Source organism: Littorina saxatilis, linkage group LG1 (assembly GCF_037325665.1).
Source record: "Littorina saxatilis isolate snail1 linkage group LG1, US_GU_Lsax_2.0, whole genome shotgun sequence".
NCBI lineage: Eukaryota > Metazoa > Mollusca > Gastropoda > Littorinimorpha > Littorinidae > Littorina > Littorina saxatilis.
In genome coordinates, this window is record NC_090245.1 from 86,276,448 (window position 1) to 86,303,125 (window position 26,678).

At 44.5% G+C, this 26,678-nt stretch overlaps 1 protein-coding gene and 1 non-coding gene across 4 annotated transcripts in view; both read left to right on the top strand.

The window, feature by feature from the left end:
- LOC138982540 (uncharacterized) overlaps nucleotides 1-26,678 on the top strand; it is a 51,065-nt gene that overhangs the window by 216 nt on the left and 24,171 nt on the right. For 2 of the 3 annotated variants that reach the window (XR_011460891.1, XM_070355854.1), the window contains exons 2-24: nucleotides 201-303; nucleotides 553-915; nucleotides 1,454-1,504; nucleotides 2,794-2,868; nucleotides 3,514-3,686; nucleotides 4,291-4,422; nucleotides 6,835-6,927; nucleotides 7,774-7,834; nucleotides 8,369-8,418; nucleotides 8,895-9,002; nucleotides 9,806-9,997; nucleotides 10,171-10,323; nucleotides 11,510-11,640; nucleotides 12,140-12,314; nucleotides 12,897-13,073; nucleotides 13,596-13,652; nucleotides 14,511-14,651; nucleotides 16,588-16,766; nucleotides 17,244-17,407; nucleotides 17,684-17,787; nucleotides 19,217-19,294; nucleotides 20,142-20,366; nucleotides 21,062-21,166. Coding sequence is in view for 2 of the 3 variants with exons in the window: in XM_070355854.1 (XP_070211955.1) it covers nucleotides 228-303; nucleotides 553-915; nucleotides 1,454-1,504; nucleotides 2,794-2,868; nucleotides 3,514-3,686; nucleotides 4,291-4,422; nucleotides 6,835-6,927; nucleotides 7,774-7,834; nucleotides 8,369-8,418; nucleotides 8,895-9,002; nucleotides 9,806-9,997; nucleotides 10,171-10,323; nucleotides 11,510-11,640; nucleotides 12,140-12,314; nucleotides 12,897-13,073; nucleotides 13,596-13,652; nucleotides 14,511-14,651; nucleotides 16,588-16,766; nucleotides 17,244-17,407; nucleotides 17,684-17,787; nucleotides 19,217-19,294; nucleotides 20,142-20,366; nucleotides 21,062-21,166 (3,063 nt within the window). In the remaining variant the exon portion in view is untranslated. The remainder of the gene's footprint in view (nucleotides 1-200; nucleotides 304-552; nucleotides 916-1,453; nucleotides 1,505-2,793; nucleotides 2,869-3,513; nucleotides 3,687-4,290; nucleotides 4,423-6,834; nucleotides 6,928-7,773; nucleotides 7,835-8,368; nucleotides 8,419-8,894; nucleotides 9,003-9,805; nucleotides 9,998-10,170; nucleotides 10,324-11,509; nucleotides 11,641-12,139; nucleotides 12,315-12,896; nucleotides 13,074-13,595; nucleotides 13,653-14,510; nucleotides 14,652-16,587; nucleotides 16,767-17,243; nucleotides 17,408-17,683; nucleotides 17,788-19,216; nucleotides 19,295-20,141; nucleotides 20,367-21,061; nucleotides 21,167-26,678) is intronic. The other variant, XM_070355862.1, reaches the window with a different exon arrangement.
- LOC138951364 (5S ribosomal RNA) lies at nucleotides 23,050-23,168 on the top strand. Its single transcript, XR_011451105.1, has one exon. It is a non-coding gene; the product is annotated as a 5S ribosomal RNA (ribosomal RNA).

A 26,678-nucleotide genomic window follows, 5' to 3' on the forward strand; every position in this document is an offset into this window, starting at 1 on the left:
CAATTTTCGCCTTCTGCAGGTGCGTTTTGCACATTCATTGCAGTTTTAGTTAAAAACCAAACTAAACAGTGGAGGATTTTCTCAATTCAGGCACTGGTTTTGTTTGTGTAAAATGGGTCTCGGAGTTTCTGATGACTGATTTTAATATTTACCGGTCGTCAATATGTTTGTTTTTAATTTATTTTGATTTGTCCTGGCAGAAGGCCAACATATCCGGAAGCACCAAGATGGCGTCGCGAGAACTACGGAAAAAACGAGGGGCAGTGACGCCCAGTCCTGCCAGGAAGACAGGACTCAAAGAAAGTAAGAATATGTGTGTGTCTGTTTGCAAAATAACCTAGATTACTGTTAACTTTGGATATTTTTATTATTAAACATGTGGTTCGATCTGAGCTATGATGAAAGCAATGTTTTTCGTGAATAGGTATGTGTCTGTGTTACTGTGTCTGCATTGAGACAGAAGAGTTTTCTTTCAAACCATTTCAAAGGACAATTAGTCTTTGCTGTTATTATGCTAAATAAGATGAATATGTCCTGTTGTCTCTGTCACAGAAGAGGAAAGGGTTATTGTCCAGCCTGCACCAAGGAAAAGTAGAGTGGACAATGAACCACCAAAGCCTGATACAAAAGTCAAAACATTGTCATCGGAAGATGTACAGGAGGAAAACACAAAGGATACTGGGCAGGAAAAAGATGGGGGAACAACAAAAACTCCAGGAAAAGTAGCTCCCAAAGGACCAAGTGTGATGGATAGTCCTCGCTACATGAAGTCACCAAGGGATAAGAGCCATGAACGAAGTTCCTCACCCTTCATGCGAAACATTGTTCAGCCACTTCCGGGGCCTAGTCCCGAGTTGAACGCCAGCCAGGGAAGTTTGGCCTCACTGAGGTCTGCAGCTTCCTCTGCTTCCAAAGGTGATTTTCCACTTTAAAAAGACCAAAAATACTGTACTCAGGTATAAACAAAGTCACAGTTTTCAACAGTTTAGGCCCTAAGGTCTTCTTTGTTGTGACTCCGTTGTCTGTAAAGTACATGAGTACAGTATTTTTTTGTGGTCTTTTTATTTCTCGCTCTCGTTGTTCTTCGATTTTCCACTTTGTTGTTTGAAGAGTGCTATTAAATTGCTATGATTATTTATTACGATTTTGTTTTTAGTGATTTTGGCATCCTGTAAGTTTGTGCACAGCAGAGCTCAAATTATTCGGTGAATTATCTGAAATTGAGACCAGAGAGTAAGACTTTGTGCTAATGAAAACACATGTTCATAAGAACATTCAGAGCTAGGGTTTTGATTTAGGTGAATAAGTACAAATGCATAAATTAGTATTTTTATGACACTTCATTGTGAATGGATTATTTACAAAATTGTTTATTGTGTATTTGCTGTAAGGGCTCTGCTGATTTGAAAGTGTGCCATGTTCAATTACATTGTGACCTTTGTTTCATTAACAGAAGCTTGGCCGGAGAGGAAAGGCAGTGTCAGCACAGTCGCCACCAGAAAAGGTACAGCTTTAATTTGTGTGGTGGAAGTTTCCTGATGATACAAATCTATCATATATTACTCCTTTCAAATAATCTGTGAGTAAACTAATGAGCCTAATTGACTTGCATGTACTGCTTGACATTTATATATCTGTACTGTTTTCTTTTTCGCTCTGTTGTTTAATTTACCGTATTTGACGGACTACAAGCCGCGACTTTTTTTCCAAAAAAAATCGCATTACGGCTTATAAAAAGATGCGGCTAAAACGTTACCTAAACTTAAATAGCATTCACCTAATGGAAGTCGCCGCGGATTTTCATTTCGCTCGATTACCGATTACCGGTACTTTATTAGCTCTCTACTCAAGACTCGGCGCTTTTCTCTTTCTTTTGCGAATCTTCGTTTGTCAACAAGTCGTCGTGACAAGATAGCGTACAGAGAAACACCGGATGTATCAGGATCTCGCGCGCGCGAGATTTCGTTTTTTTGTGTCTCGCGATAGTTGGGGGAGCGAGAGCCGCCATGTTGTGTTTTCGTCTGCTCGAAATGTGCGCAAAAATCGTAAATCATCCCAAAAAAGCTTATTCCGGGCGGGACTACATGTGTGTGTTGGTTACAAATTGTGTGTGTGATATTTTTCTTCAAACTTTTTCACTTTTCTTCTTTGTTTCACTTGTTTATTCTCGGAGCCGATTTCGCCAAATACCATACTTTCGTTTGCCTGGTTGTTTTGATTGATTGACACGATCTGATTATGTTTTTTTCGACGGCGGCTAATATAGTGACGCGGCCTATACGTGGCTCGTCCCAATTTTTTTGTTAAAAGTCGGGGGTGCGGCTTATAAAACAGTGCGTCTTGTAATCCGTCAAATACGGTTGCAGGCCCCTTTTTTATTTCTGACTGTAGTTTTTTAATTGTCAATGATACATTACTTTAGCACTATCTGTAACTAACAATATTCTGGTTCAATTGTTTCAGTTAGGAAGGAAAGATAATGTAACAGTAATATACTTGCCTGTATTTTGTCAAAGTAACTGCCAGTGAACATTGTCATGGGTGAACTTTTCCAAACTAACATTTTCGAAACTCACAGTATATCTCCTTTGATATTAAAATTTAAATCATTTGTGTTCTTATTCTTCATTAACATAGTTTTCTAATACATCATTTGAATCTTTGCAGCATTGAAACTGTACTATCTATCCTTCTGTATTTCTGAACTTGAGACCATGGTAACATATGTTTCTTTTTCTGGTTGGGTTCTATACGTTTTAACACATTCACTAACCCCATGAATTCCATGTACAGATTCAGTTTCCAGCCAAGTATCAAGACCATCGTCAGGGAAAGGAGAGAAGATAAAAACAACGGAAACAAAAGTTGGTGGGTAAAGGCTGAAACAAGAACTACTGTTTAAAACAGAGAGAAGAAAATTGCTACTTTTGTTTTCATTGTGGTTTTTTTTTTAGAAAATAACACCCTGTAGTATACATGCATGTTTTTGTGCACATTTGGAGGATGGTGATTAAAAGGCATTTTTGCTATTTCTTGAAAAGAGTCTTGTTAGTCTTAGTCAGAGATATGTGCTTTACCTGCTTGTTTGCTTGTTTGTTTGTTTTTCTTCCAGGTGACATGAATGGAAATGGAGTTTGAATTGCCACTGAACAGCAGGCCACACTGTTTACTTGGAAATGCTTTGGATAAATTATTACTTCTATGGATTAATAATTATTAAGAAGTGTAATCAATTTTTTTCTGTGCAATGCCATAATATATAATTACTGTATTTTCTTTGGTTACTAACTCTTTTTTACAACTATTTTTCTTTGTCTTGCTTTTATGTACAGTTGAACCCCCCTTTTAAGACCTAACAAAATCTGAGAAAATCAGAACTTACAATAGAGGTAAATTTGCATAGGTTAGGAACAGAAAACCTGAAAAAGCCAAGTCTTTAAAAGGGGGGAGGTCTTAAAAGGGGGGTTCAACTGTAATACAGTAACATTTTTAACAGTAACATTTTTAATCCAGATGCAGTCAGTATCAAGGCAGACGAGAAGGAGCAGAATGCCTACATCCCGTACACCTATGCACGAAACTGCATCGCACGCATCACTGGAGACATGACTGACATGAAGGCCAAACACCTGCACATTGTGCGAGACATTGAAAAACATTACCGAGCCATTGAGGATGAGACACAGGTAAGATTATTCATGCATGGAAAAGTAATCAACTTGGTCGCAGAAATACAAAAACGATACCCCTTTTATAAATAAAGAAAAAGAGATGGGATTGAATGGACAGCTGCCATACGGCCGTAGACATGCCAACATGTAAATCTTATTACGTGCTGTTCACATGGCAGACTTTCAACGAACTTTCAAGCAGTTTTTGTTGGAGCCAAGTCATATTTTTTTTAAACTGCCCATGTGAACAGCGCAAACGCTCAGGCTAGTTTTAAGTAACTAGTCTCATCAGACTTGACCGTTCGGGATTGTCCAGGGTGTGCTCATTGTTTCCTGGAGAAAGGAAGTAATTTCATTAGCGTAACGGTGTCAAAATTCGGGCAGCTTGGAATTTTCGTTGACACACTGTCTTTCAGTTTTGAAGACAACGAAGGAAAGAAGAGAAATGCACAAAAAGAGGTTGTGAATTCGGGCATGGATCCGCAAGCGACAGCATCATGGTGAATTTCATCATCTTCTCACACAGACATGCACAATGCACTATTCCCCCTAAGAAATGTACTGTCCAAACTGTATGTCCCGAAAACAAACTCTTGAAGAGAATTCTTTATCATTTCAGTTGCAGTTCAACGGATTTGTGTTGATGCTGAGAAATCAGTACACAGGCAAGGTGTCCACCTTCAGACAAGTGATAGAACTTCACCGCAATGAACAGACCAGGAAAGAACAATACTGGCAGGAAACACTGGAGGTATGAGCATCTCTGTTGACTGTTCGCAGTTATGGACAGTTTTCAGACTTGGGTACAACATGTACAGTGGAACCCAGCTTTAAAAAAAAAACCACGGATTAAAGGATTTTTCCTTATTAAGACTTATTTATTTTATTTATATATTATGAAGTCTTATATCACGCGCGTATCTCCAGACTCGGACTCAAGGCGCAGGGATCTATTTATGCCGTGTGAGATGGAATTTTTTTACACAATAAATCACGCATTCACATCGACCAGCAGATCGCAGCCATTTCGGCGCATATCCTACTTTTCACGGCCTATTATTCCAAGTCACACGGGTATTTTGGTGAACATTTTTTTTATCTATGCCTATACAATTTTGCCAGGAAAGACCCTTTTGTCAATCGTGGGATCTTTAACGTCCACACCCCAATGTAGTGTACACGATCGAAGGGACCTCGGATTTTCGTCTCATCCGAAAGACTAGCACTTGAACCCACCACCTAGGTTTGGAAAGGGGGGAGAAAATTGCTAACGCCCTGACCCAGGGTCGAACTCGCAACCTCTCGCTTCCGAACGCAATTGCGTTACCACTCGGCCACCCAGACCAATAGACTTTACATGTTCAGATTATTTTTTCGCAGTGTTTTTTAAATTTAATTTGCCTTCTTTTTAAGACTCCATCCATTGTAAGATCCGAGAAACAAAGGGACGTAAGGGCTCTCATTGTATACAACATGTGCAAGTGAGAGTTATGGAGAACCAGTCTCCTGGCACCTGAGAAAATAACAAGCATTGAAATGAACAAAAAAAACTTTCATTCTCAAATCCATCCATTGTACGACCTACTTTTCTCAGGAGGTCTTAAAATGGACGCTTCATTGTTGTTTGTTTGTTTGTTTGTTTGTTTGTTTGCTTAACGCCCAGCCGACCACGAAGGGCCATATCAGGGCGGTGCTGCTTTGACATATAACGTGCGCCACACACAAGACAGAAGTCTCAGCACAGGCTTCATGTCTCACCCAGTCCCATTATTCTGACACTGGACCAACCAGTCCTAGCACTAACCCCATAATGCCAGACGCCCGGCGGAGCAGCCACTAGATTGCCAATTTTAAAGTCTTAGGTATGACCCGGCCGGGGTTTGAACCCACGACCTCCCGATCACGGGGCGGACGCCTTACCACTAGGCCAACCGTGCTGGTCTTCATTGTTGTTGAGACGGTTCTTTCTATATTTGGTGTTTAACGTCGTTTTCAACCACGAAGGTTATATCGCGACGGGGAAAGGGGGGGGGGGGGGGGGGGGGGGGGGGAGATGGGATAGAGCCACTTGTTAATTGTTTCTTGTTCACAAAAGCACCAATCAAAAAATTGCTCCAGGGGCTTGCAACGTAGTACAATATATTACCTTGCTGGGAGAATGCAAGTTTCCAGTACCAAGGACTTAACATTTCTTACAGTTGAGACGGTTGTTCATTATTATTCAAACAGGGACTTAAAAGGGAAGGAATGAAGGTCACAATTGAAGATAAAAGAGGAGAGCAGGAGATAATACAGGTACCGTACTTTCCGGGTCATAAGGCGCGACTTTTTTCCTCGAGTTCGACCCCTGCGTCTTGTATAACGAAGCGTCTAATCCGTGTATGAAATACGAAAAAAATCAAAGAGACCGCCTGAGTACCAGTCAAACAACTTGTGATAATGCATGTTTCAGCTACTAGGTACTGCCCTGGCCAAGTTTCCTCGAGCTCTCAAGCCACCCAGCTATCACAATGCCTGCCTTTGATCTGGCCGCACACACAGAGCACACATAATTATTTCCACTCTGTTAAACTCGGTCACTGACCCGGTGCAGGAAATATTTCCTCTCTCAGATATGACAGGGGAACCACCTCTCATGGCAAAAACTGGGTCATTGACCCCTGGGAAGAAGGTCGTGTCTATAAACAAGGCCACCCAGCTATCACAATGTCTTTGATCTCGCCGCACACACAGAGTTCGACTCTGTTAAACTCGGTCACTGACCCCGAAGCAGGAAGTGTTTCCTCTCTCAGATATGACAGGAACCACCTCTCATGGCAAAAACTGGGTCATTGACCCCTGGGAAGAAGGTGTGTCTATAAACAATGGACCTGGCTTTGATCTCGCCGGCTTATTTTCATTCTTCGACTACCGGTATACTTTTTTAATTTTGGTGCGCCCTATCGGCCCCCTGCGTCCAATGGGTGACTGGATTACAAATTTTTTTTAAAAGAAGGGGGTGCGTCTTAGATAACGAAGCGCCTTGTCACCCGGAAAGTACGGTAGTCTGTGCATGTACATATTTGTTTTGACTCTGTCTGAATTGTTTATTTATTTAACAAAGAAAAAAACTCAGAAAGAAGGACTTTCAAAACATAAAATGTGCACACTTTTTGTATTTCAGAGTCTGACAGAACGTGTGAACAAGCTGCTGAAGGACAGGAAAATACTTCTAGTCAGCAACAGGGAGGAGGTGGAAAAGCTGGAGACGGAAAAGGTATGTAACAGAGCCATAACTCGTGTCAATCAACAGATTTCGGAAATAACTCTTGTCGGGTTTGTATGTGTTTTGAAAGAGTGAATATTCTTGCTTTCATTGGGGCAGACTTTCCCTCTGACATTATAGCCAGTCACTAGTGAGGGGTGTGTCTGAAACACGTGGACAAGGGGCAAGTGTGGAAAGTTTGCCTCAGTAAAAGTAAGCGTGTTCACTTTTTCACAACCCATACAAACCAGACAGAGTTATTTTCGGGATTTATCTATTGTTCAGCAACTTGCAGTCCTCTTCTGTCTACAGAGTATAAGATCGTCTTTATTTATTTTTGTGGATTGCTCGGTCTGCTTTGTCAGTATTTTTTGCATTATCTTCTGACTGCACAACCTCTTCATTTTGTTTTAGGTTTCTGTGCCCCTGTAGGTTTCGTGGGTTTTGTTCTCCCCTTTCTAATGTCAAATTCTTTATTTAAGTCATTTTGGCTCCAAAGCCTTGTTCTCCGGACAACAATTCTGTTCATGCACTTAACTTATAAACATCAACCAGTCAATAGTTATCTCTGTGATGGTGCTAGTCATTTTCCACACCCCTATTTCCTTACAATTACTTGTTCTTGTTATAATAGAAACTGCCAGTCAAATTAAGTCCAAACCCAGTGATAACAATATTATATTTATCAAGAAGAAACAGGTCAAATTAAATTACAACCAGGGTATATGACCGGTCGCTCATTTAATTACCTGTATTTTGATATTATCACTGGTGAAATACTGGTCATTTTTAGGATGAGCATGTTCTTTGTATGTTTATGCATGTTGCTACTGTTTCTGCTTTTTATGGTCATCATAGGTCCAGCTGATGGCTCAGCTGACCAGTCAGATGGACCAGGAAAAGTCTGCTACAACTGTCAGTGAGTAAATGTTTTCCTTAGGCCAAAAAAAAAAAATTAGTCTGTTTACGGTAACCCGACCGACCCTATTTTTTTCGCGCGACCCTAGACTTTTTTTTGGCATTTGGGGAAAAAATAAATAAATAAAAAAAATAAATAACGTAAAAATATGGTTTTTTTGGGGGGACCAAAAAAAAAAAAAAAAATCCAGACCTACCGACCCTATTTTTTTGGCCTATGTTACCGTAAACAGACCTTTTTTTTTGGCCTTATTACTTCATGGGTAATTCTTAGTTCTTTGTCAAAACTGCCATAAGACAGCAACACTCTGCACGTTTAAGCACATTAAAAGAAATAAACAGAATAAACAGTGGTTCTTTTTTTTCGTTGAATGCCTTTCGATGCAGGTCTTAAAAGGGGTTTCCACTGAAATAAAGTTTGAAAGGGACGGGAAGATACGGAGGGAATACTTGCTGTAAAAAACTTATGCTTTTTTGTGTTTTGTTTACCTTTTTCACACAAAAATATTATGTGTTTGTTTGGCTTTGTGTGCAGTCAGCAAAGATTTTGAGAAGAAAGTCAGCGAACTGAAGGAGGAAAATCAGGTAATGTGCTTGTGTTTGTGTCAGATTTTCTTTTCATATTGGTTAACTTACTGGTGACAGCCTCCTTCAAGAATGTGTCTGTAACTTTCTGTTAGTTCCGTGATGGCGCTAATATTTTTTCAAACAGGTACACAAACTTTTATGATAAAAACTATCCAGAAAAAAAAGGTAGGCTGGTCATTGGAACCAGTAAGTGTCCAACTCAGAGTACTGGTTTTGTTGTTTTACCAGCGAAACAAACGGTAGTTCTAAAAATCAACCGGTAGGTTATACCGGCAGCCAATTATTTTCCGGTATTTTCTCATTTCAACCGGTAAATACTGGTAATTACCGGTTAACGCCAATACTGTTTGTTTGTCCAGGTTTTATCATTCATTGCAATTCTTGACACAGATTTGCTCTTGTGATGAATGAAAGAGTTTGTTCCATTGCTCTGTCTTACAATGCCAATACATGTTCTTGGTAATGTTTTGCAGAAGCTACAAGATAGCCTGGAATCAGAGAAGAAGGAGGTGGAACGTCTGAAGGGGTTGCTTGCTGCAGGAACAGCAGTAGCTGTGGCAAATGTTGCTCAAGACAAAGAGGTGAAAGTCTCCTTTGTTTTGGATTGTTGCTTTTTGTTTTATATCTTCACAAGTCAAATTTAGGATTTAGAGACGTTTAATGCTGAGAAGCGTGATTCTTCCTTCATCTTACTCTCTCTTTGTTCCGTGCTATCTTTCTCTCACCTTCCCCAACCCAATCTCCTCTCTGTAATGTTCACACATGCACGTGAGCATGCACATACACGCATCTACACACACACACACCCCTGCTCACTCACACACACACACACACACACACACACACACACACACACACACATGCACGCATGCACTCACTCACTCACTCACACACACACACACACACACACACACACACATACACTCAAACACATTTAATCAAGGTACATCGATGTGTAACATTCATGTTCCAATGTTCATTTCTTTAAAGGACAGCAGAAGTCTTTGCCTGGGGGGGTCACTACAAGGCTCTATAAAACATTTACAGGGAGAGAACGCCTACTATCTCTTTGTCGCTTGGTCGCTAATTTTCAAAGTACAGTCCCTTGCTAGGCTCTCTCTCTCTCTCTCTCTCTCTCTCTCTCTCTCTCTCTCTCTCTCTCTCTCTCTCTCTCTCTCTCTCTCTCTCTCTCTCTCTCTCTCTCTCTCTCTCTCTCTCTCTCTCTCACACACACACATACACACGAAAACACACACACACACACACACACACACACACACACACACACACACACACACACACTGAAACACGATTAATCAAGGTAACAAGCAAGCAAAAACAGACACTTTTTTCCCACTTGAATGTGTTCTCCTCCATCTTTCAGGAGGCAAAGCAAGAAAACGCCACAATGGAGAGGTCAGCACCTACAACTGACAAACCCAGCGATGAGGAACAGCGGCAAATGTCAGGCGAGCGTCAGCGAATGTCGGAAGACATGGGGCGAATGGGGGAGGAGCGTCAAGACCTTGTTGACAAAATCAAGGATCTCCAGGCTGAAATAACTCGCATTTCAGTGGTAAGTGCTCAAAATTTTAGTTTTCTATGGGGCTCCCTTGATTATTATGTGCCCTGGTATGAATCATAATTACAATTAAAAAGTGTACGCCTCACCCACCCACCCACCCCCCAAAAGTCCTTTTTCACAGGTTTCCATGCTGGTAGTCCACATTTTTTCTTTGCTTTTACCAGGAGTCCGGAGAGTGGCAGGAAAAGTACCGACTGCTGCTGATTCAGGCTGGGGATAGTGAGAAGCTACGGGAGCAGTACGCTACACTTGAGAGTCAGTACAAAGCTCTGGCTCTGGTCGTCAGTTCTTCACCTGAGACTTCGCAGGTTGCTGAGGTCAGTACTACTGTGTTCCACTGTAATGCAATGGCATGGACATTTCAAAACCTTGAGAATCAGCACATCTTCTTGCATCCATGAAGTGTTGTGTTATTAATTCTTTCTTACTTGTCCTATTCTCATGTAGGACATCAATTGGTCTTAATCTATAAAAAGCAATCCCATCGAATTGAACGAACACATGTCAATATTTATCATATTACGAAGACAGTAGTGCTTGTGATGAAGGAACACCCTTTTGATCAGCCAAAATTGTTGATATTGCAGGTTGTCTTAATGAGAAGGATCATGTGTTCATGTGTAGCCTAATGGACAAATGAAGATGTGGGTGTATTGTTTTACAGTGGAAGCCCCCTTTAAGACCCCCCCAATTTCAGACTCCCCCCCCCTTTTAAGACCCCCCAATTTCAGACTCCCCCCTTTTAAGACCCCCCAATTTCAGACTCCCCCCTTTTAAGACCCCCCAATTTCAGACTCCCCCCTTTTAAGACCCCCCAATTTCAGACTCCCCCCTTTTAAGACCCCCAATTTCAGACTCCCCCCTTTTAAGACCCTGTTATCTCAGATGTTCCTGTTCATAACATCTAAATGTACCTCCCTTTTAAGTCTCTCTTCCTGTTCAGGTCCATTTCCACTGTCGTTACTTTTGGTTCTTTCTTCTTCTTCTTCTTCTTCTTCTTCTGCGTTTGTGGGCTGAAACTCCCACGTACACTCGTGTTTTTGCACGAGTGGAATTTTACGTGTATGACCGTTTTTACCCCGCCATTTAGGCAGCCATACGCCGCTTTCGGAGGAAGCATGCTGGGTATTTTCGTGTTTCTATAACCCACCAAACTCTGACATGGATTACAGGATCTTTTACGTGCGCACTTGGTCTTGTGCTTGCGTGTACACACGAAGGGGGATAAGCCACTAGCAGGTCTGCACATAAGTTGACCTAGGAGATCGGAAAAATCTCCACACTTCACCGACCAGGCGGCCGCGGCCGGGATTCGAACCCTCGACCTTCCGATTAAGAGGACGACGTCTTACCACCCCGCCACAGCGCCCGTCTGTTACTTTTGGTTAAGAACAGATGCTTAGAATTATGAAACCAGTCTTATGGACTTTTGTGTTCATACAGCACAAACTACAAGCATTGAACATGTGAACTTCTTATGGTTATATGTTCATGTGTTGACAGGAAAAGGCATCCCAGGTGGAAAGTGAACGAGCCATGATGGAGGAGGAAAAACAGCGTCTGGCGAAGGAGATTGAGAAGTGGGAGAAAGAGTTCAAGAAGAAGAACAAGAGAGAGCCCACAGAAGATGAAAAGTGAGTTTTCTAAGTGATAGGCGCAATGGCCCAGTGGATAAGACATTGGTTCTTTTGTGTGGATGGTTCGGGAATCGAATCCCAGTCGCACCCAGTGTGTTAAGGGTGGAGATTTTTTTTCATCTTCCAGGTCAACTTACATGCAGACCTGCCAGTGCCTTAACCCCCTTGGTGTATAGAAGCAGGCATAAGACTGGTGCATAATACAGCAGCACAGTACTAACTCAAATAAAACCATTGGAGCATGTGGCTCTGCCTGGAGCCAAAGTTCTTGCTTTCTGGTTGTATGCGAGAAGGAAATACATGCAGGTCTGAACCAAAGAAGACAATTTAACAGTCAATTGGTGGTATTTGTTTGCCACAAAACAATGTGCACACAGAAGTGTTTCAACACTGCAGCATAGATGAAAGTTGATAGACCAAAGCCGTGCTTAAATTCTGACCGAGTGAAAAGATGAAAATTTTAAAAAAGCCAATTTTTTCATCTCTCTGTCTGAAGGCCTGACTCGGCCAAAGAGCTGTATGTGTCGATGGGGGAGGTGACACAAATGGTGGAATCACTGGAGTGTCAGAAAGCCACTCTGGAAGCTGTTCAGTCTGGTGCTCCCCCTCCTACCCCAGAACTGCCTGCAACCAGTGCTGCCATTGCTGAGCCTGAGGTGTCTGTTGTGGAGGTACGTTTGTGTGTAGGTTTGAGGGGAAGGGGTGTGGGGGGGGGTTGGTTAAAGTGTGTATGTGTGGTGGCAAGCGTGTGTGTTTAGTTGTTGCTGTGACTTTTTAGTCAGAAGAATGAATTATCTTTTTCGTTTCTTTTTTTCAATGTCGGTTTGCTTTTTGTATTTTTCTTGTTAATTCTTTTTTCATTTCTTTTGTATGTTTCTTACTGTGTCTGTCTTTCTTTCTCTTTATTGTTTCTCTTACAAAATTAGGTATGTGGCTATAATTAAACGTTCCACCAACATACCTTTCATGTTTTTTTTATTCTGAATATTGGAACGTTGGCAGCCTATTTGTTTGTGGATTTTTTAGGTATTTGGCTGTTTTAAATTTTCATCAGTTTGTTCTGTAATACAGTCAAACTTGTTTAACAACTACCCAAGGGACCAACCTCAAGTAGTCGTTAAAGACAGGTGGTCGCTATGGAAAGGTGAATTTCATGGAGACAAAAATTGTCCGGGATCCTTTTGGGTGGTCGTTGTGGGTTGGGGGTCACCAGGGTGGGTTCGACTGTATTAACCAAATTGTTCACCTCACAGGTAAAAGTACCAGACCCTGCCATAGTGGCCAGCCTAGAGAAGAGCCAGGCTGCTGTGGATGATCTTCAGTCTCGCATCACTGCCCTGGAGGAGGAAAATGCACAGCTGAGGTCGCAGATCGCTGATCTTCAGGCTGGTCAGCCCATCACAGCTGTCGCTGCCGCTGCACTGGTACAGGTGAGAAAAGGACGAATGCCGGAAATAACTCTTGTTGGGTTTTTATGGGTTGTGGAAGAGTTGCTTTCCCTTGTTTTTCCTTGCTTTCCCCCCCAAAAAAATGCTGAGGAATCTACCAGTGACATTGTAGGCTTCGAAACAAGGGTAAGGCAACTCTTCGACAACCCATTAAAACGTGACAGAGTTATTTCCGAACATCGTCTGTTCTTCAGCTTTTTATGCAGCAAAATGAATTAAACAAAACTTAAATGTGTTTGTGAAGATTTTAACTTTGTGTTGACTCTTCGTATAGCAGGATTAATCTCATTTGTTTTGTAAGGAATGAAGGGAAATAACTACTCCCAAAGGAAAGGTCTGAAAGCATGTGAATTAAAATGGATTGAAATGATTGTGGCATGTTAATTTAAGGGTTGAACTTACAAAAGAGCAGGTCCATTGTAGACTTACGGATTGATCATGACATCAACCATGCTGTTGTGTCCTTGAGCATCGCTTGAATAACTTGGTGTTGTTCATTTCCAGGGAGATGATTCAGAGAAGGTGGACAAACTGACATCTGAACTTGAGAATAAAGAATCTGTAAGTACAATTTGTGCTGGTATTTTCTTAATGAAGATGCGTGTGTATGAGTTGACACCTACATTATGTTTGCATCTTGTGTGTAGATCATATTGACAAAAATGGTATGAAAAGAAAAGAATGAAACATTATATATAATAAATTGTTGACGTTCTTTTTCTTTGTTTTTTATTGAAAGGTTTGTTGCTCGTTAAAGCAAGTTACCCAGGACATCAGCTGACGTCCTACAGGCAGCAAAATTAAAGAATAACAAGCGATATAAAAACTTAAGTCAATCTGGCGGCCTCAAAACTAAAAGATCAACACTAAAAACACGGCCAGCACTGAGACTACATGTACTAAGGCTTCGCTAGCCTAAACCCAAAGGCTGAGACGGGTCAAGCTCGTCTCAGCAAAGCATGCAGATGCATTGCCTAATTAACCTATTTTCTTTAATTGTGATAACGTTTTCAAAGTAAAGATGTCATAGTTATATGTTTGGACTCAAGAAACCATAAAGAGTTCCATGAAGAAATCATTTTTAGATCAGTTACTACAATAATTATTTTAATTAGAATTTTGACATTTTAATGTCCAAGCTCATCAGTTAATTTTTATGTTTCCAAGCTTAAATTCAATCCCATAGTCCTAGCTTTGTCAAAGGTTAATTGCTGGACCAAAATGTCAATCAATTTTCTGCCTCAACTTGCACTAAAAGCCGGATATGACACATCAAAGACATTTATCGAAAAAAGGCAAACACAGATTTTAGACAAAACTTGACTAGATGTATAAAAAGGGAAAGGGATAGAACAGTAAAAGAAGGGAATGAAACTGAACTCTGCAATGAATTATCCATAATTTTTATGATGTTTTCAGGAGCTTGAGAAGCTGCGTGCAGAGAAGCGAGAAATGTCGAAGGACATGAAGAAGATGATGCGACAACACATGAAACTGCAGGCCAAGATGGGAGAGGTGGACCCAGACCTCCCCAGACTCCTGGAGATGGTTGCTGTACTGGTGAGTGGGCTTTGAAACTAAGTTCGTCGTAATCGGCGAGGGTTCGAATCCTGGGTTCGGCGAGAGATTTATTTCTCAGAGTCAACTTTGTGCATACTCAATTCAATGTCCGAACCCCCCTCCCGTGTGCACACATGTGCACGATAAAGATCCCAAGCTCACTTTGTGGGGCATTAAACCATACTGATAGCAAGAATTCATGACTCGTTTAGTTCTGTTTGTCTATAATGGTCACCTTAGGGACCAGCCAGAATGAATTCCTCTTATGACAGCCATCCTTCTATGCATGAGTGGGACAGTTTGCATGATTTTCAAGACCCATGAACAGCAAAAAATGAACTTTGGCAGTGTTGTGACATGCATATTCACTCTTTTCCTGTTTGGGGAGAATGAACTGTGTCCTGTTTGGGGAGAATGAACTGTGTCCTGTTTGGGGAGAATGAACTGTGTCCTGTTTGGGGAGAATGAACTGTGTCCTGTTTGGGGAGAATGAACTGTGTCCTGTTTGGGGAGAATGAACTGTGTCCTGTTTGGGGAGAATGAACTGTGTCCTGTTTGGGGAGAATGAACTGTGTCCTGTTTGTGGAGAATGAACTGTGTCCTGTTTGGGGAGAATGAACTGTGTCCTGTTCGGGGAGAATGAACTGTGTCCTGTTTGTGGAGAATGAACTGTGTCCTGTTTGGGGAGAATGAACTGTGTCCTGTTTGGGGAGAATGAACTGTGTCCTGTTTGTGGAGAATGAACTGTGTTCTGTTTGGGGAGAATGAACTGTGTCCTGTTTGGGGAGAATGAACTGTGTCCTGTTTGTGGAGAATGAACTGTGTTCTGTTTGGGGAGAATGAACTGTGTACTGTTTGGGGAGAATGAACTGTGTCCTGTTTGGGGAGAATGAACTGTGTCCTGTTTGGGGAGAATGAACTGTGTCCTGTTTGGGGAGAATGAACTGTGTCCTGTTTGTGGAGAATGAACTGTGTTCTGTTTGGGGAGAATGAACTGTGTCCTGTTTGGGGAGAATGAACTGTGTTCTGTTTGTGGAGAATGAACTGTGTTCTGTTTGGGGAGAATGAACTGTGTCCTGTTTGGGGAGAATGAACTGTGTCCTGTTTGGGGAGAATGAACTGTGTCCTGTTTGGGGAGAATGAACTGTGTCCTGTTTGGGGAGAATGAACTGTGTCCTGTTTGGGGAGAATGAACTGTGTCCTGTTTGTGGAGAATGAACTGTGTTCTGTTTGGGGAGAATGAACTGTGTCCTGTTTGGGGAGAATGAACTGTGTCCTGTTTGTGGAGAATGAACTGTGTTCTGTTTGGGGAGAATGAACTGTGTCCTGTTTGGGGAGAATGAACTGTGTCCTGTTTGGGGAGAATGAACTGTGTCCTGTTTGGGGAGAATGAACTGTGTCCTGTTTGGGGAGAATGAACTGTGTCCTGTTTGTGGAGAATGAACTGTGTTCTGTTTGGGGAGAATGAACTGTGTCCTGTTTGGGGAGAATGAACTGTGTCCTGTTTGTGGAGAATGAACTGTGTTCTGTTTGGGGAGAATGAACTGTGTCCTGTTTGGGGAGAATGAACTGTGTCCTGTTTGTGGAGAATGAACTGTGTCCTGTTTGGGGAGAATGGACTGTGTCCTGTTTGTGGGTGTGAATTTTGGTTTGCTGTACAGTGGAACTTTAAATTAAGACCTCCAAACATCTGAGAAATTCAGGTCTTAAAAAGGAGGGAGTCTTAAATGGAGGGTAAATTTACTGAGGTTTATGAAGAGAAAGTTTGGAAAAGGTGAGGTCTGAAACAGGGAGAGGTCCTAAATTGGGGGTTCCACTGTATCTTCTTAATGACTTTGTGTTCATGTTTGCTGATGATGAAGGAATAACATACTGAATCATGTGCCAATTCTACAGGACAGCCTTCAGGATGATTTGCTCATGTATTGCTGTACAGGTGCAAAGTGTTCACGGAGAACACCACGACGCAGGTAGAGCCATGGAGAAAAGACTGAACACTGCCAAGAAAGCTGTGGAGCCTCTGAGCGAGGAAGACACTGTCGCTAAGAAAGCCCTTAGCGCCTGGGACAAAACATACAAGAAAGCCCATGGTGCCGCTCCTGATGATTCTGACAGGTTAGGATAATAATGCAAAGGCTTGAAATAATGGAATAAAGGGTGTGTGTGGAGGGGGGGGGGAAGGGGATGGGTAAGAGAGGAGGGGTGGGGAGAGGGGAGATTGACACTTGGAGCAAGCAGGTGAAGGAAAACAGGGCTATAAGTATATTATTAGTTGTCATTTTTATTCTGGTATTTTATTTTTTCTGTACATGTTTGTTGTGTGTAATGTGCAGCTGCTTCACAGATGATGGTGGTACCTAGCGTCCTCATAAGAAGCACTTAGCAAACTCAGTTGTTAGACATTCTAGAACAACGTAAATGGCGAAGGCAAAATGCCTGACTTTTGTAGTTGATATTTGCATATTCACAGAGTATGATCCAAATGAATAGTACCTTGTTATTCCTCAAGCCTGTTTGGCATATCTGTGCTGAAGATTTACAGTTGACCAAGGAAAAATTAACAGATGATTTTTGAAAATGTGATCAATTCAGAGATGAAGAGGGTCAAGCTCTAAAGGCAACATCAGAGGACACAGGTAAAGCCTTGGACATCAAGCAGCTGGAGATCCGAGCCCTGGCCCTCTTGACCACTGGCATCTACAAGCCTAAAGAACCTGAGAGACCCAAGTCTGCATCTCGGGCTACACCTGAAACGGGTGGGTGTAATGTAGCAGGCATTGGTGATGGTGATATCATTTTGTATCTTGCTGGTTCCTCCAAAATCGGCGTATGGCTGCCTAAATGGCGGGATAAATTTGATCACACCCATAAAAACCCACTCATCCAAAAAACACAAGTGTACATGGGAGTCTCAGCGCACAGACGCAGAGGAAGAAGATTGCTGATGATTGGAGGATATGGGGTAACAATTGCATACTGGTGTAACCCAAGATTCTGAAACAAGACTTCTGACATGTTATTTGATGTTTCAGATGTTGAACAGCAACTCTCTGCCCTGGACAACAAAATGATAGATCTGGAGGGAGAGAGGGACACACTGCAGGAGGAAAACAACAAACTGCAAACATCTGTGCAGGTACATAGGAGGGTACAGTGGAACCCCCTTTTTAAGACCTTGAGAAAATCAAGTCTTAAAAAGGAGGGAGTCTTACATTTAACACTATTGTGACTAGCACTGCCACGGCGTTAACGTCCTGCCTGCCCAAGCTTGCCACCAAGAAACTTCCCAAAAATCAGTAACTGTAAAGAAATCTGTCTAGCAAGCTTGAATTAAGTCCAATCACCACCAAATTTTGTGTACTAATTCAAAAATGGATGCCCAGTTCAGTTGTGCTATTTATAAGTTTGTCACGCGATTTGTTTTAGCAAAGGGGGGTGAAAGGGGATAATTTGTGTTTTTTAACGTTTTTTTGTGTGTGTTTTATTTTCCACTGCTTTTTTTAAACGTTATTTTTTAACAGAAAGTATTATAAATAATGTTATAACCAAACAAGGTGTAAAACCTATGAATTAGCTGAAATATTGTTAACATTGTACACAGAAATAAGGAGACAGTACAAAGAAAAAAACAAGCAAATCACGCATTCACTCACAGCATCCTGACTCAAATGAAACAAAACTGTAACACTCACCAAATGATGTCTAGGTAATCCATATTGAATATAAGTCACATTTTCACAACAAAGTACCAACTGTACACCTATGAACATTTCCAAAAGGATTAGAAGGCTCCAGCCATCCATTGTTATCAGTGCTGCCACGCCCCCATAGCTCCTGCACGATTCCGAGATACATGTTCGTCTAGCAGTATCACCCCCTACCACGTGTAGTTTGCCGACTCGTACTAACAACAACTGGACTGTTTCTTCCTCAATATCACTGCTATTATCGCTTTCTTGAGGCTAAAACGACACGATGTATCATGATCTACAGGATCCTCAAGATCCAACATCCGGAGAATCTCCTCCCGTGACAAGGCTCGCCTTCGATTTATTTTTTTTTTCGAAAACACCACGCAAATCTGCACTAATTTGATCAAGCCGGAAGAGAAAACCACGTGTATCAAGGGAAACAACTCAATTTATTGCAATCTTCAAAAACCGGGAAGCAATCACGAGTCTTGTACCTTGTATGACTGATACTGAAAAATGCGCGTCCCGTCCATGGGCGTGTCAGCGCGGTTACTGATTTATCAGCGTCCCGTCGCGAAAGTGTTAAACAATAGCAGACATGCAGGACGATAACAATTGCAGACATGCAGGCCGAGAAGATGATACAACCTTGTTGCTTCATGCTATCTGCAAATGTGGCAAAAACTGATCAAGTTCCATCAAAGAAATTCTCCAGAACCAAGAAGCAAGGAAAGGGAGGGAAATCCAAAGATACATTGCAGGCAAAGGTGCTTACGTTCGTGTTTTGCTTTTTTTCTATCTCTACATGTTGGGTTTTATTTTGCTTTTTTCTTCTTCTTATGAATGTTGATCATGTACAATGTTGTGCCACAGGACCTGGAAGCAGAGCTATCAGACATGAGGGAACAGCTTGCTGCACAAGCCACAATGACTGCCGCCACTAGTGTTACTGTAAGTTTTACAGTGAAACCCCCCTTTTACGACCTTCAAAAATCTAAGAAAAATTCGGGTCTCAAAAGGGAAGGAGTCTTGAAATGGAGGTAAATTTACAGAGGCTATGAACAGAACATCTGAGTACGGAGAGTTAATTCAGTTAAATTCAGAGAGCTTTTTTCCACTACAAAAAAGAGTTTATTGCTAAAACTCGCAAAGTTCATGACACTTGTCATGGACTGTTTGAGAAGCGAGTAAAATTTAATTCTCTTTTAGCTTTATACTCCGTTATCTGTTTTGTGTTGTTTGTAATAGTATTTTTGTCCTTATGTTAACCCACCCATCACCCCCCCCCCCCTCTCCCTTCCCCCCATTTCCCATAGTAAAGAAATGTATGTAATCACTTTGCACTTGTAGTGTTTTATTATTAGTAGTATTAGTATTAGTATTATTAGTAGTATTATTATTATTATTATTATTATTATTTATTATTATTATTGTTGAATTGTTTCTTGTATTGTTTTTGCTCTCCCTCACCCCTCAACTCCCTTTTCTGTACATAGTCTGATTTCTTTTTGTTTTAGTTCCTTTTATTTGGTGTTGAATGAAATGTGTTTTTATTGTGTTTTTTAATTTTCCATGTACCCTCACGGGGTTTTATTGGAATAAAACTTGACTTGACTTGACTTGAGAGTCTAAAAAAAAGGTGAAAATCTTAAATTGGAAGGGGGGGGGGGGGTATATCTTAAAAGGGGGGATTCCGCTGAATTTTAAAGGATGATACAGATTTTAGATTCTGAATTTTGGAACATTAGCGGTCAATCAGTCTTTGGATTTCACAATGAACTTTACATTATTACCACAGGCCTCATCAGAAGATGTGTCAGAGCTGGAGAGAGAGATAGACGGGCTGAACGTAGCATTGCAGCAAGAGAGAGCAGCACATGACGCCACGCGAGAGGAGTTGGAGACAGTGCAGAGACAACTGCAACAAGCCAACGATGAGCTGTCAGCCTTACAGGGCCAGTCTGACGCTCAGGTGCAGAAAGCCACTGCTGTTATGGAGGCTAACCTGGCATCCAAAGAAGAGGTGTGTGTGTGTGTGTGTGTGCGTGTGTGTGTGTGTGTGTGTGTGTGTGTGTGTGTGTGTGTGAGTAAGTGTGCGTGTGTGTGTGTGTGTGCGTAAGTGTGTGCCTGAGTGTGTGTGCGTGCGTGCATGCGATATGTGTTGTTAGCTTCATAGACCTTTTGCTGTTGTTGCTTTTATATTTGTATTTTGTTGCTATTTTTTTCCTCCTTTTGTTTACCAATTTATAAATCCGACTATCCTCTTGACATACGTTGTATTTGTTCGCCAAATCTTATCTCATACCAATTTTAAGAGCACGTTTATAAGCATAGCTTGTGCTCCGTTGATCCAATTGATTGTATGCAGCATTGTTCTTTGTAATCCTTTCAATAAAATTGTTTCAACCACAGAAGAGGTGAGTGATTATAGGTGGCAAGGTAAATAGGTAGTGCAGTCCTATTGTTTATCTCTGCCTTTTTTTGTCTCACTTAATTTAAGAGGGAAGTTGGGATTTGTTTTCTTTGGCAAATTTGCTAAAAAGGCAAGGAAAGTTTTGGCCGTTTATATCAGACTTTGCTGACTCAGAAAGCGCGAAAATAAAAAAAAATAAAAAAAATAAATTCCTCTAAAGCGAAAAGAGTTCAGTTTAATATCATAGATGTGTTGAAGTAAATATGCTCAGTGTGGTGTAATTTTGTGTTTTGTTGTGTCTACAGCAACTGGCTGACTTGAAGAAGAGGAATGAAGAGCTGGAGAAAGAGCGTCTGGCAAATGTCCCCTTGGATACTGCCAAGGAGATTAAAAACTTGCAAAACAAAATCGTAAGTCTCTAACATTTCATGTATTGTGACGATGGTTTGGGTTAAATGATCAATTGATTTTGTCTAAAAGGCATCAGTCAGGCAACCAGAAACAACTTTCAACAATCTCAAACAAAAAGCTTACTACTGTGTAATAAAACAAGATGTTGACCAATAATTGGAGTTTATACTTCTTGGATTCATTTTACCTGCTGATCTTAACCCCTTCACTGCCCACCGCGTATGTAATACGTTGTCATTTTCGGTTTGTCGTACGCCCATAACCGTATCTCATACGTGGGATTTGTGTCAACAACATTTCAGGACATTTCTGAAAACTAAAAATGGGAGGTAACCACTGTCCAAGTACTTGTAGGGGTTCTAAACACAGTTCTTTCCCATAGACCGTTCGGATAAGTTACTACCACGTGTTGAAAACTGTGTTAGATATGTAGAACCGATCTATAGCATTCACAATGGCGGCCAAAAGTCGGACCTCAACTCGTAGACCTGTTTTCAAGCGATACAGTGTTCTGGAAGCTCTACAAGAAGTGATTTATGGATTACCACACAGAAGAATACTTTTATGGGCTGTAATGTGAGTACCTGATGTTTGACACCAGTTTTAGCAGTGTTTTGTGTGGTTTTACGTGCTGCAATGTGTGTGTGTGTAAGTCCGGAAACTGTAATTTTTGACAAAAATGGTCATTATATCAATTTTTACTATAACAATCACAAACAAAGTCCAATGATCATGTCATCCTATAATAGCCAAGGGTATAAGCAAAACACATGCCAAAGATCTAAGAGATATCTCAATAAATGATCGAGCAGTGAACAGATTAGTGAACCTACCGAAGAAAGCGAAATTTTGCCCTGGCACACAGCAATACCAAATGTAAGGCTTCTTTTTAGTCAATATAACACTTACCTCGACAGTACTATTCTTGCACATTATCTATTATAGGCCGAAAAAATTGGACAAAACGCTGAGTGGGTACAATTATCTCCCATAACCATGCGCCACCGTGGATCCCAAGCACTGTCCGAGTGCTTCCCCCTTACAGGATGTAGGTGGCGCGTCCTCTTTCTTTTTTCGCGCGTGTCAGACCGGCTGTGTTTCTGCTACGCTCCCGGATTATTTTGGACTAAGAGGCTCCTTTTCTGTGTGGACTATCACCTGTTGGATTATTGTGTGTTATTCCACTTCTGGCTTGAGGCTACGTTGTGTTTCCTTCAACTTGTGCCTCCGTTTTTGTGTGGCGGACTCGGCGTGCCTCCCGTCCTACTTCGTGGTGACCGGTCGTCTGCTTCTCGTTTCGCCGCATTCACTTGAGTATTGACCTAAATTTTCTTTGAATTTTGTTAATTCTCGGTCTTTAAGGGTACGTACAGGGCGAGGTAGGATGTCTCGTCCTGTTTTGGGCTCTGGTTCTACGGAACCAGAGTCTGCCGGGGGCAACCCTTCTCCGGGCGCCCAGCGTCATGTTTTACGCACGGAGAAGGGGATCTTTCGGCGCTCCGACTCTCCCTCCCCAAACGCTTTGCGTTTGCGGCGAGGGAGGGCGGAGAAAGCCTGTTTGAGCAAGCTCAATGCGAGCTTGCTCAAACAGGCTGGGCTTGAGCCTGGGACTTCGGGCGGGGCTGCGCCGTCGAAGGTTCGGGGAAGTTCGAGGGGAAAGAAAAAGCTTCTTTCTCCTTCTCCTTCAGTGGAACAGGCTTCCCCCCCTTCGACGCCGTTGTCCGGCCCTCAGTCTCAGGCTTCAGCTCCTCCCGGTTTCGAGCCTGGGGGGAAGGTTTCCTTCTCCCCCCTGGCTCGAATCCGGGGGCAGGTCGATTCCCAACCCTCTTTGGGGGTTGGTGAATCCGATCTAGGGGCTACTGGAGAGACTCAGGTTTTGACAGCCAACGGCCATACCACGTTGTAAACACCGGTTCTCGTCCGACCACCGAAGTTAAGCAACGTCGGGCCCGGTTAGTACTTGGATGGGTGACCGCCTGGGAACACCGGGTGCAGTTGGCATTAAAATCTTTCTTTTTCCGGTGCCTCTCCTGTGCCCTCCTCGGTTTCCACCGCTGTGGAAGCCAGGAGGGACACGGGTCCTCCTCTGAACTCCCTCGCTGGGTCGTCTGCTGCTGTTTTGACAGTAGTTTCGGCCTCCTGGGGGGGGAGATCGGAGGAGATGACGGGGTCTCTGAATTCCCTCCCCGCTGGGGTTGGGATGCGAATTGACCCCGTTCAGGGCGGTCCTGTGGGGGCAGGGGTTTCAGGCTTCGTGCCTACGACCACTGCTACTACGGTTCCCTCTGACGTCCGTGTGACTGGTGGCTGTCCCTCTTGAAACGCTCCGGCCGACTAGTTACTGGACGTGGAGGTGTTCGACAGAACGTGGTACTTCTGTCGAATGGTCAGGGCGACGGGAACATTGTTTCTGTTGCTCAGACCGACACCTCCGACCGGACCGTCTTGACCCCACGCCATTCCTTAGCGTCTGGTGTTCGGGTGACGGATGGTCCGGACCAAGGGTCCGGAACGTTCCAGGCTTACGGGTCGGGATCGAACCGGACCCACGGGACCCGACTGGACTTGACCTCCGGGTTTGGTCCGGACGGGACTCATGGTACGGGACCGTACCGGACCTTAGGGTCCGGTGCGGGACAGTACCTCTGGCCCTTGCCGGACCCCCCGGACCTACGGGTCCGGATGGTACGGTACGGGACCAGTGTTTCGGTCGGGACCGGACCACCCGACCACCTCTGTTGGTCTGGGTGGTCTGGCACCGAACCGGAACACACCGGACCTACGGGTCCGGAGGGTACGGTACCGGACCAGTGGTCCGGTCGGGACCGGACCACTCGACCACCTCTGTTGGTCCGGGTGGTCTGGCACCGAACCGGACCATGCCGGACCTACGGGTCCGGATGGTACGGTATGTCCACGTCCGGACCGAGCCACCCGAACACTTCTGTGGGTACGGATGGTTCGGTACCGAACGGGACCTCCGGATGGTACGGGACCGGACCGAATCTACGGGTTCGGATGGTCCGGTACCGGACCACCCGACCACCTCTGTTGGTCCGGATGGTCTGTCACCGAACCGGACCATACCGGACCACCGGACCTACGGGTCCGGATGGTACGGTAGGTCCACGTCCGGACCGAACACTTCAGTGGGTACGGATGGTTCGGTGCCGTACGGGACCTCCGGCTGGTATGGGACAGGACCGGAACACCGGACCACCCTACCGGATCGGTCCGGACCACCCGACCACCTCTGTTGGTCCGGATGGTCTGGCACCGAACCGGACCTACGGGTCCGGATGGTACGGTATGTCCACGTCCGGACCGAGCCACCCGAACACTTCTGTGGGTACGGGTGGTTCGGTGCCGAACGGGACCTCCGGATGGTGCGGGACCGGACCGGACCTACGGGTCCGGATGGTCCGGTGCTGGACCGGTGGTCCGGTCCGGACCGGACCACCCGACCACCTCTGTTGGTCCGGATGGTCTGGCACCGAACCGGACCATACCGGACTTACGGGTCCGGATGGTACGGTGTGTCCACGTCCGGACCGAGCCACCCGAACACTTCTGTGGGTACGGATGGTTCGGTACCGAACGGGACCTCCGGATGGTACGGGACCGGACCGGAACACCGGACCGGAACACCGGACCACCCTACCGGACCGGTCCGGACCACCCGACCACCTCTGTTGGTCCGGATGGTCTGGCACCGAACCGGACCTACGGGTCCGGATGGTACGGTACGTACGTCCACGCCCGGACCGAACCACCCGAACACTTCTGTGCGTACGGATGGTTCGGTGCCGAACAGGACCTCCGGATGGTACCGGACCTACGGGTCCGGACCTACGGGTCCGGATGGTCCGGTGCGGGACCACCCGACCACCTCTGTTGGTCTGGATGGTCTGGCACCGAACCGGACCATACCGGACCACCGGACCTACGGGTCCGGATGGTACGGTATGTCCACGTCCGGACCTAACCACCCGAACACTTCGTTGGGTACGATGGTTCGGTGCTGAACGGGACCTCCGGATGGTACGGCACCGGACCGGACCACCCTACCGGACCGGATCGGCACCCCCGACCGGACCGGACCATTTCTTTTCTGATCAGACCCCATGGGTTCCTGTTCAGTCTATAAATGGCGGGGGTTCGTTGGCTGGGCTGACCCAACAGTCGCAGGGTTGTTGTTTTTCTCCCCCTTCGGCTGCTGGAGACGTTTCGTCTTTGGGGCAGGGGTCTTCGCGGCCTCTTGCTTCTGTGGGCGTTTCTTCACAGCCTGCTTCATCGCTTTCGGCTCTTCCCCCTCAAGCTCCCTACACTCCTGCTTTTGAGGAGTTGTCGGGAAGTGAAGAGGAGAGTGAGTCGGAGGACGATAGGGAGGAGGATCAGGGTCGCCCTGAGGTTAACACTGAACCTCTACCCTTGCCGGTTTCTGATGGAACTTCCGAAGCTATGCTTCGTACTTTCCAACAGTACATGACAGACATCACGCGGCGTCTTGACGTCACGGATGCCTCTCTTAAGCGTCTGTCGTCTAGTGTTGACACACAGGACGTGGACCCGGGGTCTGAGGACGAGAGGCAGGAGGCTCGTCCTCGCACAGCTAGAAGGACGTTTGAACAGTTTCAGGACGTCCTTCCCTGAGACGCCCTCTCGTCCTTTGAGTCCGCTTCGGCCCGGGCGCGGGAGGCTCACGCCGCGTCTGCCGGCGGCTCGTTTTATGAACGATCCGGCCGCCGGCAATTCGCGTTCCACCCTAGTCTAAGTGCCACGGTGGAAGCGGCAGCACATCGCCTGAGGAGTACAGATTCACGTGCAAACGCGACCTATGTTCCTCGGGAGGACGCGGGTTCAGTGCCATGCTTTCCTTTGGGAGGCGCACCTCCACTGTTTCCTCGTGTCCAATCTGTTTCGTCCCTCCCTTTTCCCTTTGACTCTCGAACTCTCCCTTTCCAGACTTCGAGTGTTTAGGGTGGGGCTGACGGTGATGTGTTCGTTGGGGAGGTGCCTTCGGTCAAGAAGGTGGAACTGAGCTCTGCTTCGTTCCACAATCTTGAGGCCACCGTTTCGTCCACAGTCGAGGCCCAATCACAGGCCTTGACATGGATGAGCACGCTGTCCACACTGTTGGACCCTCCCAATCGGGCAGAGTCCGATTCCACTCGGGTCCTTGACACGGTTCGAGTGGATCGGGCTTTGCATGCCGTGCGATCGTGCGTGACGTCTGCGGCAGAATTGGCCATTGGAACACGGGTCCACTTTATTGGCCCTGTTCCGTGATCATTTTCTGCCTACTTCTATAGTGCCTCCGGATATGAGGAAGAGTCTGAGGAACACGTTTCCTCAGCCTTCTTCCCTCTTTCATCCGGACACTGTTCGTTCTGTGGTGGAGTCCACACGCCAGAGGAACACTGATTCTCTGATGGTTGGCCTCGCTGCTTCGGCGACGGCGGCGGGGAGTAAGAGAAGTGCTACAGTCACCTCCAGCTCCCAGCCTCAGAA